Source organism: Panthera onca, chromosome C1 (assembly GCF_046562875.1).
Source record: "Panthera onca isolate mPanOnc1 chromosome C1, mPanOnc1 haplotype 2, whole genome shotgun sequence".
Taxonomy (NCBI): Eukaryota; Metazoa; Chordata; class Mammalia; order Carnivora; family Felidae; genus Panthera; species Panthera onca.
This window is the reverse complement of record NC_138346.1, coordinates 28741302-28756563: the sequence shown is the minus strand read 5'-3', so window position 1 is coordinate 28756563 and position 15262 is coordinate 28741302. Positions and strand designations below refer to the sequence as shown.

General features: G+C 49.4%; 1 protein-coding gene across 1 annotated transcript; it reads right to left on the bottom strand.

The window, feature by feature from the left end:
* Positions 1-4716: 4716 nt before the first annotated feature.
* Positions 4717-12358, bottom strand: FZD5 (frizzled class receptor 5). The gene is made up of 2 exons (XM_060623223.3): positions 12247-12358; positions 4717-11968 (listed from the first exon to the last, which is right to left on the bottom strand). The coding sequence occupies exon 2, from the start codon at positions 11702-11704 to the stop codon at positions 9932-9934; it is 1773 nt and encodes a 590-aa protein (XP_060479206.1). The 5' UTR covers positions 11705-11968; positions 12247-12358; the 3' UTR covers positions 4717-9931.
* Positions 12359-15262: the final 2904 nt, after the last annotated feature.

Below are 15262 nucleotides of genomic sequence, written 5' to 3'. Positions count from 1 at the left end.
TCTTTTGGACCTGCAGGTAGTTTGGTACATTTAAAACCGCTGGCCATTGTGCTCGGAGGCACAGTGCAGTAGATGGCATCTTTCAACAGTTCATCATTGTGCCAAGAGGGAAGAAAGCACACTGAGAGATTCGGTAGAATATACCAGAGAGAAAGGAATTACAGGAATACTGTAGAATCAGAATGTGAGCTATATGAGGATCTCCAGCAGTTTTGAAAACCTGGAGGCTGGTTGGAAAGGGGAGCCTGGGTGCCTCAGTTGGTCAAGTGTCCTACTCGTGGTTTCAGCTCAGGTCACGATCTCACAGTTCATGAGATTGAGCCCCCTGTCAGGCTCTGTATTATCAGCAGAATCTTGGGATTCTCTCTCTCCCTTTCTCTCTGTCCCTCCCCCACTCACGTGTTCTTTCTCTCAAATAAAAACTTAAGAAAACAAAACAGAAAAGAAAATGGAAGCACAGGAACATTGCTATAAAAAGAAAAACCACCCACATATTTTGACTTTAATATGCTATCTTCAAACTTAACATTTCAGTGAGAAATACGCCAAATCTCCATAAGGTGTCTTTAAAAGGAAGACCCTGCGGCACCTGGGTGGCTCAGTCGGTTAAGCCTCCAAATTCGTCTTAGGTCATGATCTCACGGTTTGAGTTCGAGCCCCGCGTGGGGCTCTGTGCTGACAGCTCAGAGCCTGGAGCCTGCTTCGGATTCTGTGTCTCCCCCTCTCTCTGCCCCATGCTCATGCTCTGTCTCTCAATTAAAAAAAAAAAAAAAAAGTTAAGAACTAAGACCCTGTCCACTCGAGCAAAATGCTCAGTAAACTGAGAGTCTGGCCGTATTCTCTTCCACCTTCATTCACTACCGAAGGTCACATCACCAGCTAATCACTTTGTTCTTGAGAAACTGCTGGTGAGGATAAATGATCTGATTTCATTGAAAAGGGAATTCTGTCTCAAAACACTGTTAAGACTGTCTCCCCTTTACTATGCCAGCCACTAGGCAGAAATGCTGACACGAGGGGTCAGATGTTAAAGTCTGGTGGGGGGAGGAACACTGTGTAAGACTAGCTTCAAGAACAAGCGGGTAGCAGGAGAATCACAAATTACTCTTTCCCCTTTGGTTTTAATTCTAGGTGGCAATATAGCCATTGTGATAAAGGAGAAGTCAAGTCAACTTAGGGTAAAGATAATAAACATCACTGAAAGCTGGTAGGTTCTCTGACAAATGTTGCAGGGTCTGGAAACTAGTTGCTAATGGGGTAGTACCTGTGGCAGTTTTCTCAGGGTTTTATACCTGGGAAGGGTTAGATCGAACCATCTCATCTCATTTATCTTCAATTTTAGTTTTTCTCAGTGAAATTTTAATTCTGATATATTGTGAACTGAGCCTCTAAGTATTCTTTCCTTTACAAGGCAAAGACAAAGGTCCGAAATCTATGTTTGAACCAAATGAAATTGCCATCTCTGGAGGTAAAAAAAAAAAAAAAAAAAAAATGCTTGCCTATCAGCAGTTTCATATGGTTCATTCTAAGATTCTTCGGGCCCAGTGCTTCTGGTTAAAGAGAAACTCTCCCTGCCGTATCAGATTCCATCACGACCTTTTCTTTGACATTTACACTGAATGTGCCCCATATGCTCATACATTACTGAAATCCAACACCACTTAATCTTGGTTTTGTAACAGTGTGAGGTTCATCTCTTGGTTTAGTTTTCCTGTATGTATAAATACTACTTGATTTAAAGGAAAAGCATGCTGAAGCCAGTATTCACAGGAAAATAATTCCCTCTGTATTCAGGTTATACAATGTTTTTTTGGAAAAGTTTAGCTACAGCATAGAAGTTAGCTAAATTGGTCTTTCATCACCGAAACTTCTCTCTAGTCACACGTTATACGACTACAGCTGTTCCCTCAACCAGAGGCTGCATCCTGGAGTGTGGAGCTGCTTGGAAAAGCGCTCGGCAGCCGGCAGCCACTCCCAGGTAAGCGCTCGTTTCTATGCAGAATCTAGATTACACGCAGCATCTAGCAAGTTAAGGACCTGATTGCCTGAAGTCTTAGCCACGTACTGACCTGGCTGGCCAGACACTGTGCCGGCAAGAAAGCAGATCTGGGAACCCTTCGGCAAGGCCTGTTCCTGAGGTACACGGGTGCGGTCGGTTTGGTTTCTGAGGCAGTTTCCACTACCCTGTCTTTAATGGGTTTGGCCCATGAGCCAACACGTACTTAATAGGATACAAATTTTAAGAATATCTGTGGTTTAGCATTTATAGGGTGCAGAAAGAACTAAGTGAGATAGTACAGAAATGAGGAATCTCAAATCAAACGAAAGAAGGTTAACGTTCTTTTAAGAGGCAACAGGTTAGGTGGTAATGATGGGAAATGCTGCGGAGGGAACTACGTCCTCTGAGGGGGGTAGAGAAATTCAGTGATTGCCTCCGGACCTAAAGTCCTCAGGAAGGTTTCCATAGCATCTACTTCAAGACCGAAAGTCATTCTGCTAGCTTTTTCTTAAAACATCTATTCCTTCCTCCTCTTACCCTTCTCAGTTCTACTAACCTTGTCTTCTGGCACCCAGACGGGGCCCCCGTGATCTCACTGTGGGGGGAGAGTCTTCCAAGGCAGAGCTTCAGCGTGTGCACCTCCCGCCGCTGGTGAGGGTCCTCCCTCAACAAGACCGTCTCCCCGCTCCACCTCTGCTAGTGCCCAGTGTGGTAGTGCGTGATGTCAGTTACTACTGTGACCTATTTCTAAAGCATTTTCATCAGGTTCCAGAAAATACAGGACTGTGGGGCTCCCAGGCTGAACCGGCCCCTTGTAAGCTCCTACAGTCACCTACCGGAGCCCTCCCCGGGTTCCCCAAAGCAGCTCCCCACACACTGCCTTTGTTGACTCCCCTGACCTGCCCCCAACCCAAGATGGATCTCTTTACTCCAGGTAGCATCCCCACCTTCCAGCTCCAAGACTCATTTCAGCTGGCATTAGGAACGGGCCCCTCACTTCCTGACATAACCCCTCTCGTCTCATGGAGGGGATTCCATTCCACCTTTTTAACACCAGCCGTCTACATCCCCCCTTGTTCTTCAAAACTGCTTCGTCTTCCCAGTGTGAGGATGGGGCGATTGCTCGGTCCTTTACTTGCCCTATTATTTCTCAGGATACGGTCCCCAGACCACCTACCTCTCATCAGCTGAAAGTGCCTATGAAAAACGAAGCTTCTCTAAATGCAATGTGGAATCCTGTATTGGATCCTGGAATAGATAAAGAACATTAGTGGAAAATCTGGTGAGATCCAAATGAAGTCTGGAGTTAATGGTAACGTGCCAGTGTTGACTTCTTCATTTTGACAGTGACCTTTGATGACATGTTAGCATTAGGGCAAAATGATTAAGGGGTATACAGGAACTGGATTATCTTTGCAAATTTTCTATAAACATAAAGTAAGTCCAAAATAAACTTTTCTTTAAAAAAAAAAAAAAAAAAAAAACAGCTTTATGGGCCCCAGACCTACTGAATCTCAATTCCTGGAGCTTAAGCCTGGGAATCTACATTTTAATTTTTTTTTTAATTTTTTTTTTTAACGTTTATTTATTTTTGAGACAGAGAGAGACAGAGCATGAACGGGGGAGGGTCAGAGAGAGGGAGACACAGAATCTGAAACAGGCTCCAGACTCTGAGCTGTCAGCACAGAGCCTGACACGGGGCTCGAACTCACGGACCGCGAGATCACGACCTGAGCCAAAGTCGGCCGCTTAACCGACTGAACCACCCAGGCGCCCTGAATCTACATTTTTAGTAGGAACTCCAGAAGATTATATCCATTCGCTTTCCGTTCCATGCCTAAACCGTTGCTGCTTCCTTGCTTTACCTTAACCTGATCTCATCCTTTAGCTCCCCTCAGCCCTAAGATCAGTGCTATTCTGCCTCTTTCACAGATGAGAAAGCTGAAAAACTCAGAGATTAATATGTCCAGGGTCACACAACCCATAAATGGAGGAGCGGGAACTTGAATCCCTTGCTGTCTAGCTGCCAAGTCTTTAAAGACTTGGCATCCATTCTACTGCCTCTCAATCCCATTTCCATTGGTGACAAACTAAAAAGCTCTAAATCACTAAAAGAATTATTACCGGGGCGCCTGGGTGGCTCAGTCAGTTAGGTGCCGGACTTCAGCTCAGGTCATGATCTCAAGTTTGTGGGTTCGAGCCCCGTGTAGGGCTCTGTGCTGACGGATCAGAGCCTGGAGCCTGCTTCGGATTCTGTGTGTGTGTGTGTGTGTGTGTGTGTGTGTGTGTGTGCCCTTCCCCCCTCTCACTTGCTCAAAAATAAACATTTAAAAAGAATTATTACCAATAATACTCTGGACCCCACCTTTTTCTCCAACCTGCTAAGTCCCTACAGTCCCTTTGCCCCGGCCTGTAGCTTTACTCCTACCCCCTTTTCCACTGGGGAGAAATGAGCAATGAGGAAGCCCTGGGAGGGTGTGCCACCGCCAGAGTCCTGCACATGGAAGGTGCAGCTCTGTTCTTCCGTCAGGATTCAGCTCAACAACGGGGTCTTCCATTCTGCTTCTCCCAACCGTCCTCACTTCTATATGAATCTGACAATGTTCACAGCACTCACTCTGACATTAAATTACATATGCTCATATTGTTGTCCACCTCTTAGATTTGTCTTATCTCCCTCCAACAAAACGTGAAGACCCTAATTACCCGTCTTCGACATACTTACGCCTCAGAGCGATGCTGGAAAACACGGACATCCCAGGCATTAACAGGCGATGGTCCGTGGACTGGGGACTACTCTGCGTTTGGCCAACAGGCAGCCAGGAGAAAGGACTCTGACAATAGTATCTCAGGTTTATCAGGCAGCAGATTATCAGGGAGGTGCCAACTCTAAATCAATTTCTAGCCTCTTCTCTGGGCTCCCTGACTTGTATTCAGGGCTTAATACTAAGTTGTGGATCTAACTGCTGAATGACAAACGGTTTTGAGAGTCCCTGCCCGCGCCCCCCCCCCCCCAACAACCAGACACACAACAGCATCACCTCTATTCAAAGAGGTTCAGTATCAAGTACAGATGGAGAGCTGATAAAATAGAAAACGATCTCAGGCAAGGTTGCTGGTCTTACGTGTATTTCCCTTCATTTCTTCAAGGGATTCATGAAACAATCACAGGATCGGCAGGAGAAACCTAAGTACATTCAAGTAAAACATGTTTTCATTAGTTTTGCTGCTGGTGACTGGAATTGGCTTGATTTTCATACTAATAAAAGCATTGCCTTTTTAAGTACATCTGAGAAATCTGATTATGAAGTTAGAATCCACGTATCTCCTCAAGCACTCTTAGAAAGCAGTGTGTGTCTTCATAAAAGCATGAGGAGAAAAAGACTTGTACAGCATCTTTTTTATTTTCTTTACCATTGTTTTAATGCACTTTAAAATTTATCTACATTAATTGGGAACAAAGAAACAAAAATAGACATTTCTTTGTTTTTCATAAATAACTACTCTCCATATTTGATAAAAATCTCAAACCATTATTTTACCTCCCCACAAATATAATACATACAAAATCTTTTCTGAAATAATAAGGTCAGCAAATTAAGCATCTTGAGACTAACATAACCACATACAACTGCTGCTCTACGGACTTCCAGGAACAAAACCAAACCAAAAACTACCTATCGAGAATGTCTGGGTTTCCTTTTGTTAATGTTACGGAGTCAAAATTATAATCCTCTGCCAATAATAATTTATAGATTCAAGTTGATTGTCTACAAATAAAATATCGCTGGCTCTGATTGGGGAATTCTGGGTCGGACGCAACGGCGAGGATGCTGCAGTGATAGGCACTATACACGGGTGAAAAATAAAAAAAAAAACATACTGAATGCCCTGGACGCCACCTACTGACTCGGTATGTGCCTCATGTGGCTCAGTAATAAGTTCACCTGCACCAAACCCGTATCAAAGTCACTAAATCTCTCATATATATAATATATATTATATGTATATACACACCCACAACACATACATACTATACATACAGTTTGTAACAACACGAAGTCATATTGTCTCACAATGGTGTCCCATACAGTGTCCTGGCTGAAATGAATCCTGCAATTGTCAGTGAGCTGCTAGAAGCTTTTGAGAGTTGAGTCAGGTTACTTAGTTCCTCACATCCTGCCCACCCTTTGCCCCGCTTTAATGTCTTGGTAGCTTTTTTTTTTTTCTTCCCCTCAGAACCACCCTCCCCCCTCCAGGCATATTTCCCCCCCTGGGATCACTTGCTTGGACTTTGGAGGCAAGAAAGGGCACGCAGAGGGAGCAGGCAATTCTCAGCCACTGTACCTCACACCTGCCTAGATGTGTGACGTTCTCTGTCCTGTTTGCCACATTTGGTGTTAGAAAGCAGTTATTCAAAGCTTTGTCCCTCCTACCCCCCTTGGTCTTTCTGTAGAGCACAAAAGTGAAAGAAGCCCCTTTAGCAGGGGTAGCAGTTCATTAAAATATACGACTACGTTTCCTAGCTCTGGGGTTCCCATTCTGTACTTGAGAGTGCAGGTCACGGATGCTGTTATTAAGGTTCGGTGTGGGATCCATGAGGTTTTCTCCTGGCAGCCAGTGTCAGGATTAGTGCAGCCCTGGCCCAGGAGGAAACAGCCTAATGAATACCAACTTGGAAACAGTGCTGTCGGCACATTATTTAAGCCTGTCCATGCACACAATTACACACACACACACACACACACACACAGGCCCGTCATTGGAAACGGTCATGTGAAAAGATGACAAAGGTTTGCAAAGATAAACCAATAAGGCACCAAGAAAAATTATTCTCAGCCAATTTAGACAACATCAAAATGTAAGGAGGGAAATCATATAAATTAAAGAGACTTCCTAAAAGTCTGGCCAACGGATCCGCGGACGGGTCACATTAGTTCCTTTAGACAACTTTCTAAATCTTCACCCCCAACTCATGAAGCACGACAATGCTTAAAACTGACCTGTGAAAGGGACAACCTGGAAGCTGTACACGTGCCATTAAACTGAACCATAAATCCTTTCCAACTCCACAAAGCTATCTGTGAAGAAGTTGTTAGACCCCACCGCCCACAACCTTTCATTTTATAATTGTTTTCATGAGTATGAACTGTCTGCATAATAAAAATGCAAATCTGGGGGAAATAGCATGTGGGACGGAAAGAGAGGGTGGCCATAAATAGATCTGGCTTCTCTCCCCTGGGTGGGGGATGGGGTAGTTGACATTAGGAAGACTCTAGGGAAGCAGGTAGGCTTTATCGTTGAGGGATGGGAGAGGAAGAGCGGGGGCAAGAACACAGACTGAAAACAAAGGGGCATCTCTGAAAAGTGGTATGCAACTAGACCCCAAAAGGCATTACTTATATTGCCCCTCCTTGGCTCACTGTCCTTTTTCAACTGCTTTTCTTTTTTTTCCTTCACAGTAAATTGGTTGTTTTTGTGAGGCTTGGCATGTTGCCCAAATGAAACACTAATTTTTTTTAAAAAATGAAGAATTAACCCACTTTCATCCATTTCATCCCACAACTTTTAGATGCACTGTGCATCATTTTCTAGATTCCTCCACAAAGAAAAAAAGTCAAGGGGTCAACCCAAATTAAGCACAATGACCGGAGGCGGCATGACCATCTGTGTACTTTCTGGGAAGACATACTAAAAGAGGGAAGAGGTCAAGGTGATCGGGAAAGGTCCTCATTTGAAAAACACAAGAATTGGCCCTCAGACAGGGGATCTGTTCGAAGGTCCTAAGAAGCAGCTTCTGAGTAAGGACAAGAAGATGTGCAAAAAGTTCTGTAGCTCTATGTACTAGGTTTTGTCGAATCCGCTGAAATTTTGACTTCAATTCAGAGTATGAGTGTGTAAGAGCAGTGAGTTTTTATAAAAGCGAGCAGCTTTTGAGAGTCCCCAAAACTACAATACCAGGCTTCTCCCTGAAGCAAAGTGTTTAAGTTCGCTATGGGAACGGTGCATTTGTTTCCTTAATATCCATGAAGTGAAAACTGGCCTGGGTTTAAATCTTACATTCCCAACTTTGGTATAAATAAAGCACAAATGCCTAGACTCGTCATTTTCCTAGGGAGTCATTCTAAAATTTTCATTGTTTTTGTCACTTGAGCTTCCTAAATTCGGTCCCCACTCAACCCTGGTCATTGGTATTTTGCTGGTCATTGCACTGTCACCTCCTTCTCCAAGTCATGGCCTCACACTCTTCATGAAGGAACAGTTAAACAGATTAGAAAAGCAAACAGAATTCTTAAATAGTGAAGAAACCTGTGTGTGTGTGTGTGTGTGTGTGTGTGTGTGTGTGTGTTCATATATAGGCTTTCATATATTAATGAACGGTTAAGCATGTCGGAAAGCAAACAGAATTCTCTAATAGCAAAGTGCATGTGTACGTGCATGTGGGTGCATGCAAGTGTGTGCTCGGCAAAAAGAAAAACATATTGAGGTGGGGGAGAGAGGACAGCTTTCCTCCTGCAGCAGTCCCCTGAGCCATATTTTAAAAGCTTCTGCACGTGCATTATGGGTGTCATTTGTTTGGGGAGACTGCAGAGAGCAATGTTTGGCTGCTTTTGGAATATCTGCCTAATAAACGAGTCCAAAGTCCAGGGACACTTATTTTCCCTCATTGCTGCCAATGTTTGTTCACAGGTAGCCAGCCTCCCTGCCCCCAGCTCAAGCACCCCATTCAAGGGTGGGTGGGGTTTCTTAATCACAGCTCTCCAGGAGAGGAGGACTAAGAAAAGCAAAAAGACTGTTTAACATGATAAAGGTGGGATGGGGTGGAGCAGATAAGTGTTAGAAATTTACTTAATTACTGGAGGTATATCCATTTTAGTCCTTAAATCTAAAAAGCAGCTCCTTTAACAACCATCTCTAAGTACTTCCAGAAGAAGGGAGTGGGTTTACCTTTACCAAAATCAGAACACGAGTTCTTAAAAAAAAAAAAAAAAAAAATGGAATCACTGAAGCCTGTTAACCACCCACTCCTTCTCTGGCACAAAGCTGCCATTTTACCAGTCTAGAATTCAAGCTCAACCAATCCCCATCCTCGAGATTTTCACTTTTCCAAATATTTATACCGGCACTCTATGATGCTACCTCTAACTTACTCAAGACCATGCTGGGTGCTGTTAGGAATAAGAACGATTACCAGAACTCCAGAAAAGAAACCGAAGGTCGATAAATAAACAAAACTAGCATGGCACACAAAATCGTTAAACGCTCTCCTCTCTAACCTTGTCACTTTGGGGAGGCCCTAGCCCCATTATGCTCCCGCTCCTCGACATGAATTGGGGTTTCCTCTAACTTAGGGACTATAAACAGAGACCAGCAGCTCAGCCTTAAAGCGTCTGGGACACTTTAAGCAGTGAAAGAAAACAAGCTGAAAAATCACACCTGACAACCTCCCAGTCATTCATAGCAACCTAAACTTTCACTGTTCACATTTGTTTTAAAGACACAAGTATAGGAAATATATTTTCCCAATTTAGACCACACAGTTCAAAGAAACCTGAACCAAGCGGAACTTCATTATAATGCCAACCTTAGGATTGTAAAGCCCCCAAAGCAAAGGTAAATTTTGTTGCCAAAATGCAACAAAGTTAAAAATTAAGAAAACTACATATAAATTAACAACAGGGTTCCCCTAAAACAAAAACAAAAACAAAAACAAATGGTAGTAAGAAACACAAAATAGAATACACGTGGGCTGAGCCCCTTCGAGAAGTCCTGGGACCGGTACGGCCTTTGAAAGGGCCCCTTTCCCCTCTCTCCAAGTTGCCCCAGGAGGGGGCATCAGCACCATGAAGGTAAACGGAAGTGAACTTGGCAAAACTACCAAACAAAACAACCCCCCTCCCTCCACTCCCGGCCCCTCTGGGCTTCGGCGTCCTACACGTGCGACAGGGACACCTGCTTGTGGTAGGCGGCGGCGGCGGCGGCGGCGGCGGGGGGGCCCGGCGGCCCGGTCCTGCCCGTGAGCGAGGCGCTCGCCTCATAGTCCCCCGCGGCCGTAGCGCCGCCGCTCTTGTGGCCCCGCCGCGGGCGGCAGCAGCATCGGCTGGTGAAGCGCCGCCACGACTCCACAGTCTTGCCGGACCAAATCCAGACGCCCGACGTGATGCCCACCACGAGGCACATGAAGTACTTGAGCATGAGCACCCAGTACTCGGGCTTGGCGCGCGGCTGGCCGGCGTCGGGGCCCGGGCATGCGCAGGTGAGCGCGGCCTCCCAGCTCTCGCGATAGTGCTGCTCGTACAGGTAGCAGGCCACCACGATGCTGGCGGGCACGGTGTACAGGAGAGTGAAGATACCGATGCGGATCATGAGCTTCTCCAGCTTGTCCGTCTTGGTGCCGCCCTGCTTGATGACGCTTCGGATGCGGAAGAGCGACACGAACCCCGCCAGGAGGAAGAGGGTGCCCACCAGCAGGTAGAGCACCAGCGGGCCCAGCACGAAGCCGCGCAGCGAGTTCAGGTTCTGGTTGCCCACGTAGCAGATGCCGGCCACCGGGTCCCCATCCACGGAGCTCAGTGCCAGCGCCGTGATGGACTTGACGCTGGGGATGAGCCACGCGGCCAGGTGGAAGTACTGTGCATAGCCCGCGATGGCCTCGTTGCCCCACTTCATGCCAGCTGCCAAGAACCAGGTGAGCGACAGGATGACCCACCAGATGGAGCTGGCCATCCCAAAGAAGTAGACCAGCAGGAAGACGACAGTGCACAGCGCAGGGCCCGTCGTCTCGTAGTGAATGTGGCTGTGCTCGCGGCTGCAGGCGACGCTGGCGTGGCCTACCACCAGGCGCACCAGGAAGCCCAGCGACACGCACAAGTAGCAGGCAGACAGGAAGATGATGGGACGCTCAGGGTAGCGGAAGCGTTCCATGTCTATTAGGAAGGTGGCTACCGTGGTGGAGGTGGAAATGAAGCACAGCACAGACCACAGCCCAATCCAGAAGGTGGCGAACGTGCGCTCGTCGGGGCTGAAGGAGGGCTGGTAGCAGGGCACGGCGCAGTTGGGCACCTGGCCCGTGCGCACCTTGTTGTAGAGCGGGTGAGACTCCTTCAAGATGGGGACGAAGGGCTCGCGGCACTTGCACACCGACGGGCCCCCGGCGGCGCACTCGCCCCCTGAGGCCGGTGCGCCCGCTGGGCCCGGGAGGGTGGGTTTGGCCGGGAAGGGCCTGGGGGGCGCCGTGGTGGCCTCGCTGCGGTTGTAATCCATGCACAGGACCTCGGCGTCGCGGCCCAGCACCGGGAGGCGGTCGCAGCTCATGCGCTCCGGCCAGGCGAAGCCGTACTGGCGCATGAGCGGCGAGCAGCCGGCCTTGGCGCGCTCGCACACGGAGCGGCAGGGCGGCAGCGGCTTGTGGTAGTCGGGCAGGCAGATGGGCGTGTACATGGAGCACAGGAAGAAGCGCAGGTCCGGCGAGCAGTGGATCTCCACCAGCGGCCAGAACTGATGCACCTCCAGGCCCGCCTCGTCCTGCGTGTCGTGGTTGAACTGGTTGGGCATGTGCGTCAGGTTGTAGCCGATGCCGCGGCACATGGGCACTGTGATTTCCTGGCACACTGGGGCCTTGGAGGCAGCCGCCGCCCGGCCCGCCAGCTGCGCCAGGAGCAGCAGCAGCAGGGAGGGCGGTGCGGACGGGTCAGGCCGAGCCATAGCCCCCTCCCTCCCCTCGCCGCGCCCGCCGCAGCCCGCGCGGGGCCCACGCAGCCGGGGGAAACCGGGCTGGCCTTTCCGCCGACTCGTGTGTGGCGCCGGGGCTGGCAACCTGTTGGTTTCTTTTTCTCTTAAATCCGTCCAAAGATAAACTGTTTCGGGAAGGCGCTGCCTCCGCAGGCAGCGCTCTGCTCTTCGCCAGATAGGGCTGGGGAGGAACGGTTAGGGCTCCGATTCCAGGAGAAGTACTCTTTAAAAAAGAAGCTGAGGGAGAAGAAAAATTGCAACCACTCCCAGTTAGAAGGGAGTCAACCGCTCAGTCCCCGCAAGCGCTCTCCAAATCTCCAAGTTAATGTCTCTTCCTTCCCTCCCCTCCACCTCCGGGAACCAAACTACTGACTCCCGGCCCACCCCCACGCCCCTCCTCCCTTAACGCTGGGCCTTCTAGGCTGTACCCCGGGGTCAGAGAGCTCAGCCGCCGGGAAAAGCGCGGAGGAACCGGGAAACGAACGGAAAGAAAAGGGTTAGGCGCGGGCTCTCACCTTCGCGGATCCTGAAAAGCAGATAGTCGTCAGCCAGCCTGGGTCTCCTGTTCCTGGGGCAGTCTCTCAGAAATGCGACTCAGAGACGGGCTGGCACCCGGAAAGTTTGGCGATAGGCTGGGTACCCGAGGCGAGGCACATGGCAGCAGGTGGGGGCTTCTCAGAGAGGGGGTCGCACCCTGAACGCGGTCGCCGCAGGCCGGTCACTCGCCCTCTCCTCCTCCGGGGCCCCCCGCATGATCCGAGCGGGGCAGAGCAGGAGCCGACCGTGCGTTCTACCGGGGTCCGGGAGCCGGACGAAGGGCGAGCGCGCCTGGCAGCACCTGGGCGAGAGGAAGGCGGTGTGCGGCAGCCTGGGGATCCCGCCGCCTCACTGCACCGCGAGCAGCTGGCGCTGGCCCCGCCGGGACTGCATGGTGCTCGCCCGCCGCCGCGTCCCGCCGGCCGCTCGCCTCCTCCCCTGCAGGGGGCTCCGCGCTCCAGCGGACTCCTGGGGGCGGTGGCGGCGCTCCCGGGACGCGCCCGGCTCGGCTCCTCCCCCGCACTCTCTCACTCTTTTGCCCACCTCCAGCGGGCACCGAACGGCGCGCGCGGCGGCGACGACGGTGGAGTCACGGCCGCGGGCTGACTGGCCTCTCCCGCCCCGCCCGGGTCACCTGCCTCTAATGCCCGCCGGGAGGCCCCGCCCCTTCCCCGCCCCCTCGCGCTGGGGCTCGGTTGGTGGGCCGCCCCGCCACGTTCTCCGCGCGTCCCCGCCCACTGCCCCGCGGGCTCGGCCTCTCCCCCTGCGCCCTCCGGCCCCGCCCGGAGCCGGCCGCCGAAGAGCGCCGGCCAATAGCTGGCCGGAGAGCGATGGGGGCGGGGCGAATGCTAATCGCTCCTTCTAGAGACCCCCGGCGGGAAACCCTTGCCTGAAGTCCCTCCGGAGTTCGCTGCGGGCGCACAGCGGTCCCCGGCTCACTTTCCTGTAATAGGCTGGCTTATGAACCCTTGCTTCCAGGGCCCCTACCAGGTCTCTCTGCAGCTAAAAATCTTCACAGTCCAGCGCTTGTTTAAAAGAACCGCTCGAAGAATCATTCTTAACCGTGGCACCTGCCTCCGCTCTGCGCTGTCCTCCTACCAGGTGAGCTCACACTGAGAGAAGAGCGAAGGTGTATTGAGTCCCTACTGCGTGCCAGACAGCGCGTTAATCGTTTATACCTTAATACAAGATCTCAGATGTTTACAATCCTGTGAGACAGGTACTCCTTACAGGTGAAGGAACAAAGGTTGAGAAGCTTGACCAAGGCAACCGAGCTAATACCTCCCCAAGAAAGCCGCAACATAGGCAGTCTTCACCCCAGTATTCCGAGCGCCTGGCACATAGTAGGCGCTCAAATGCTAACTCAGGATTCGAACCCACGTATCTGCATCCCAGTTTTAACCACTGTCCCCACCCGTGTACTACCTGTATCTCCTAGTCTTCAACCTTTACTGTTGCACTTAACAAACTCTTATTGTCGCCATAAAGTGATTTTCTTCCTGTCTTTGGAAGACTCGAGAGATGTTAGTCCTCTATCTGTCGAAGTTTAAAAGCCCAAGCAGTTCCGAAATCGCCTGCGGAGAGAAGCCGCGCCAGCTCGCGGATCTGTTGCGGGTAGGGCGCCTGGCCCCCCGGGGCTGCGAGCTGTAAGAGCCGTGCACTGGCTCGCCTCTGGGGAGCGGGGACGCTGGGAGCAGGCCCGGCAGGAGGGAGGACCAGCTGGGTGCCCCGACTGCTGGGACACACAGTGGCGCTCTCCAGATAGGTTATTATGCTGCAAGTTTTAAATGTCTTAAAAATGCCTCTTTTCTACGTGTTCTAATTAGGTTGGGAGACTGAGGTGTTTAGCATTCTTGAAATTCATTCACACGCTTACAAAAGGGTTTGCATTGTTTCCTGCTCCCCCACCCCCCCCCCCACCCCTTCCTTCTTCTGGGAAGAAGGCGCGGAGGGGGGGGGGGAACAGGAGGGCCTGGGTACTTCAAGGAGTCAGGACTGGACTAAAGGGTTGAGACATATAGACTGCAGTTATCGTCGTTCTTCTGTCCTGGATCCTGTTTGTACAGACTGGGAGACTGGATTGCAGAAGAGCCGTCTCCCTCCGGCTCATCACCAAGGCTTTGTGGAAAATTATGAAGATATGTGCATTAATCCCAGACTCAAAGTTTAAAGTGAATAAATACAGTTGTTTCACAAGCATCAAAACTATTAATAGATATATTTAGAATGTACCTTCCACCTTTCATGCCCTGAAATTCTACAGGTGTTCATATTTAACCTCTTTTGTGTTTTGGAAACACTTGGCACTCTGGGTCGGCAAACATCCCAGGGTTGAAAGTAGTGGGAGTTGAAAAGCTATGGAATAGCAATCAGAAAGAAAGGGAAACCCTCAGTGGAAAGTATGTGCAGACTGTGAAAATGCCAAGCAAGGGCTGTCTCATTCTGTGCCCTTTATGCAACGTGTGTATTATTGGGGATGGACAAGTGTTGGCTAATAATAAAAATTATTTGAAGTTGGAGAATGTTAATCACTCACACTGGAATTTAGCCAGAATACTTGTGTTATTTCACTTGGTTCTGATTCAAACGATGTTATCTACTGGTCTGTAAACCTCTCCCTTCTTAATCAAGAGCGAAATTTATTTTTGCTTGGAGATCTCTAATAATAGTAACAACAGCAGGAAACTTTGCCAAATGAGACTTATTTTGCATTGTATAGTTTTTGTATCATTTAAAATTTTGCCTTTTTACACATACTACTTCAGTTTAAAGGCAGTTTAAAATACGCTGTTTAACATGTATTAGGCAGGCTGCTAAATAATTCATTTAGAGCTCATTTGATCGTTGCAACAATCAGATGAAATGGGTACCATAATGGCTTGCTTGAGATGACCAATTTAGTCCATCAGAAGGATAGAAACCAAGTTGGTCTCCCGACTCATAATTTATTATTTAACAAACTAGAAAACACTACGTGATTTTTTAAAGGTGCAA

Coding starts and splice junctions, on each gene's coding strand:
- FZD5 (XM_060623223.3), bottom strand. CDS start 11,704: ATGGCTCGGCCTGACCCGTCCGCACCGCCCTCCCTGCTGCTGCTGCTC.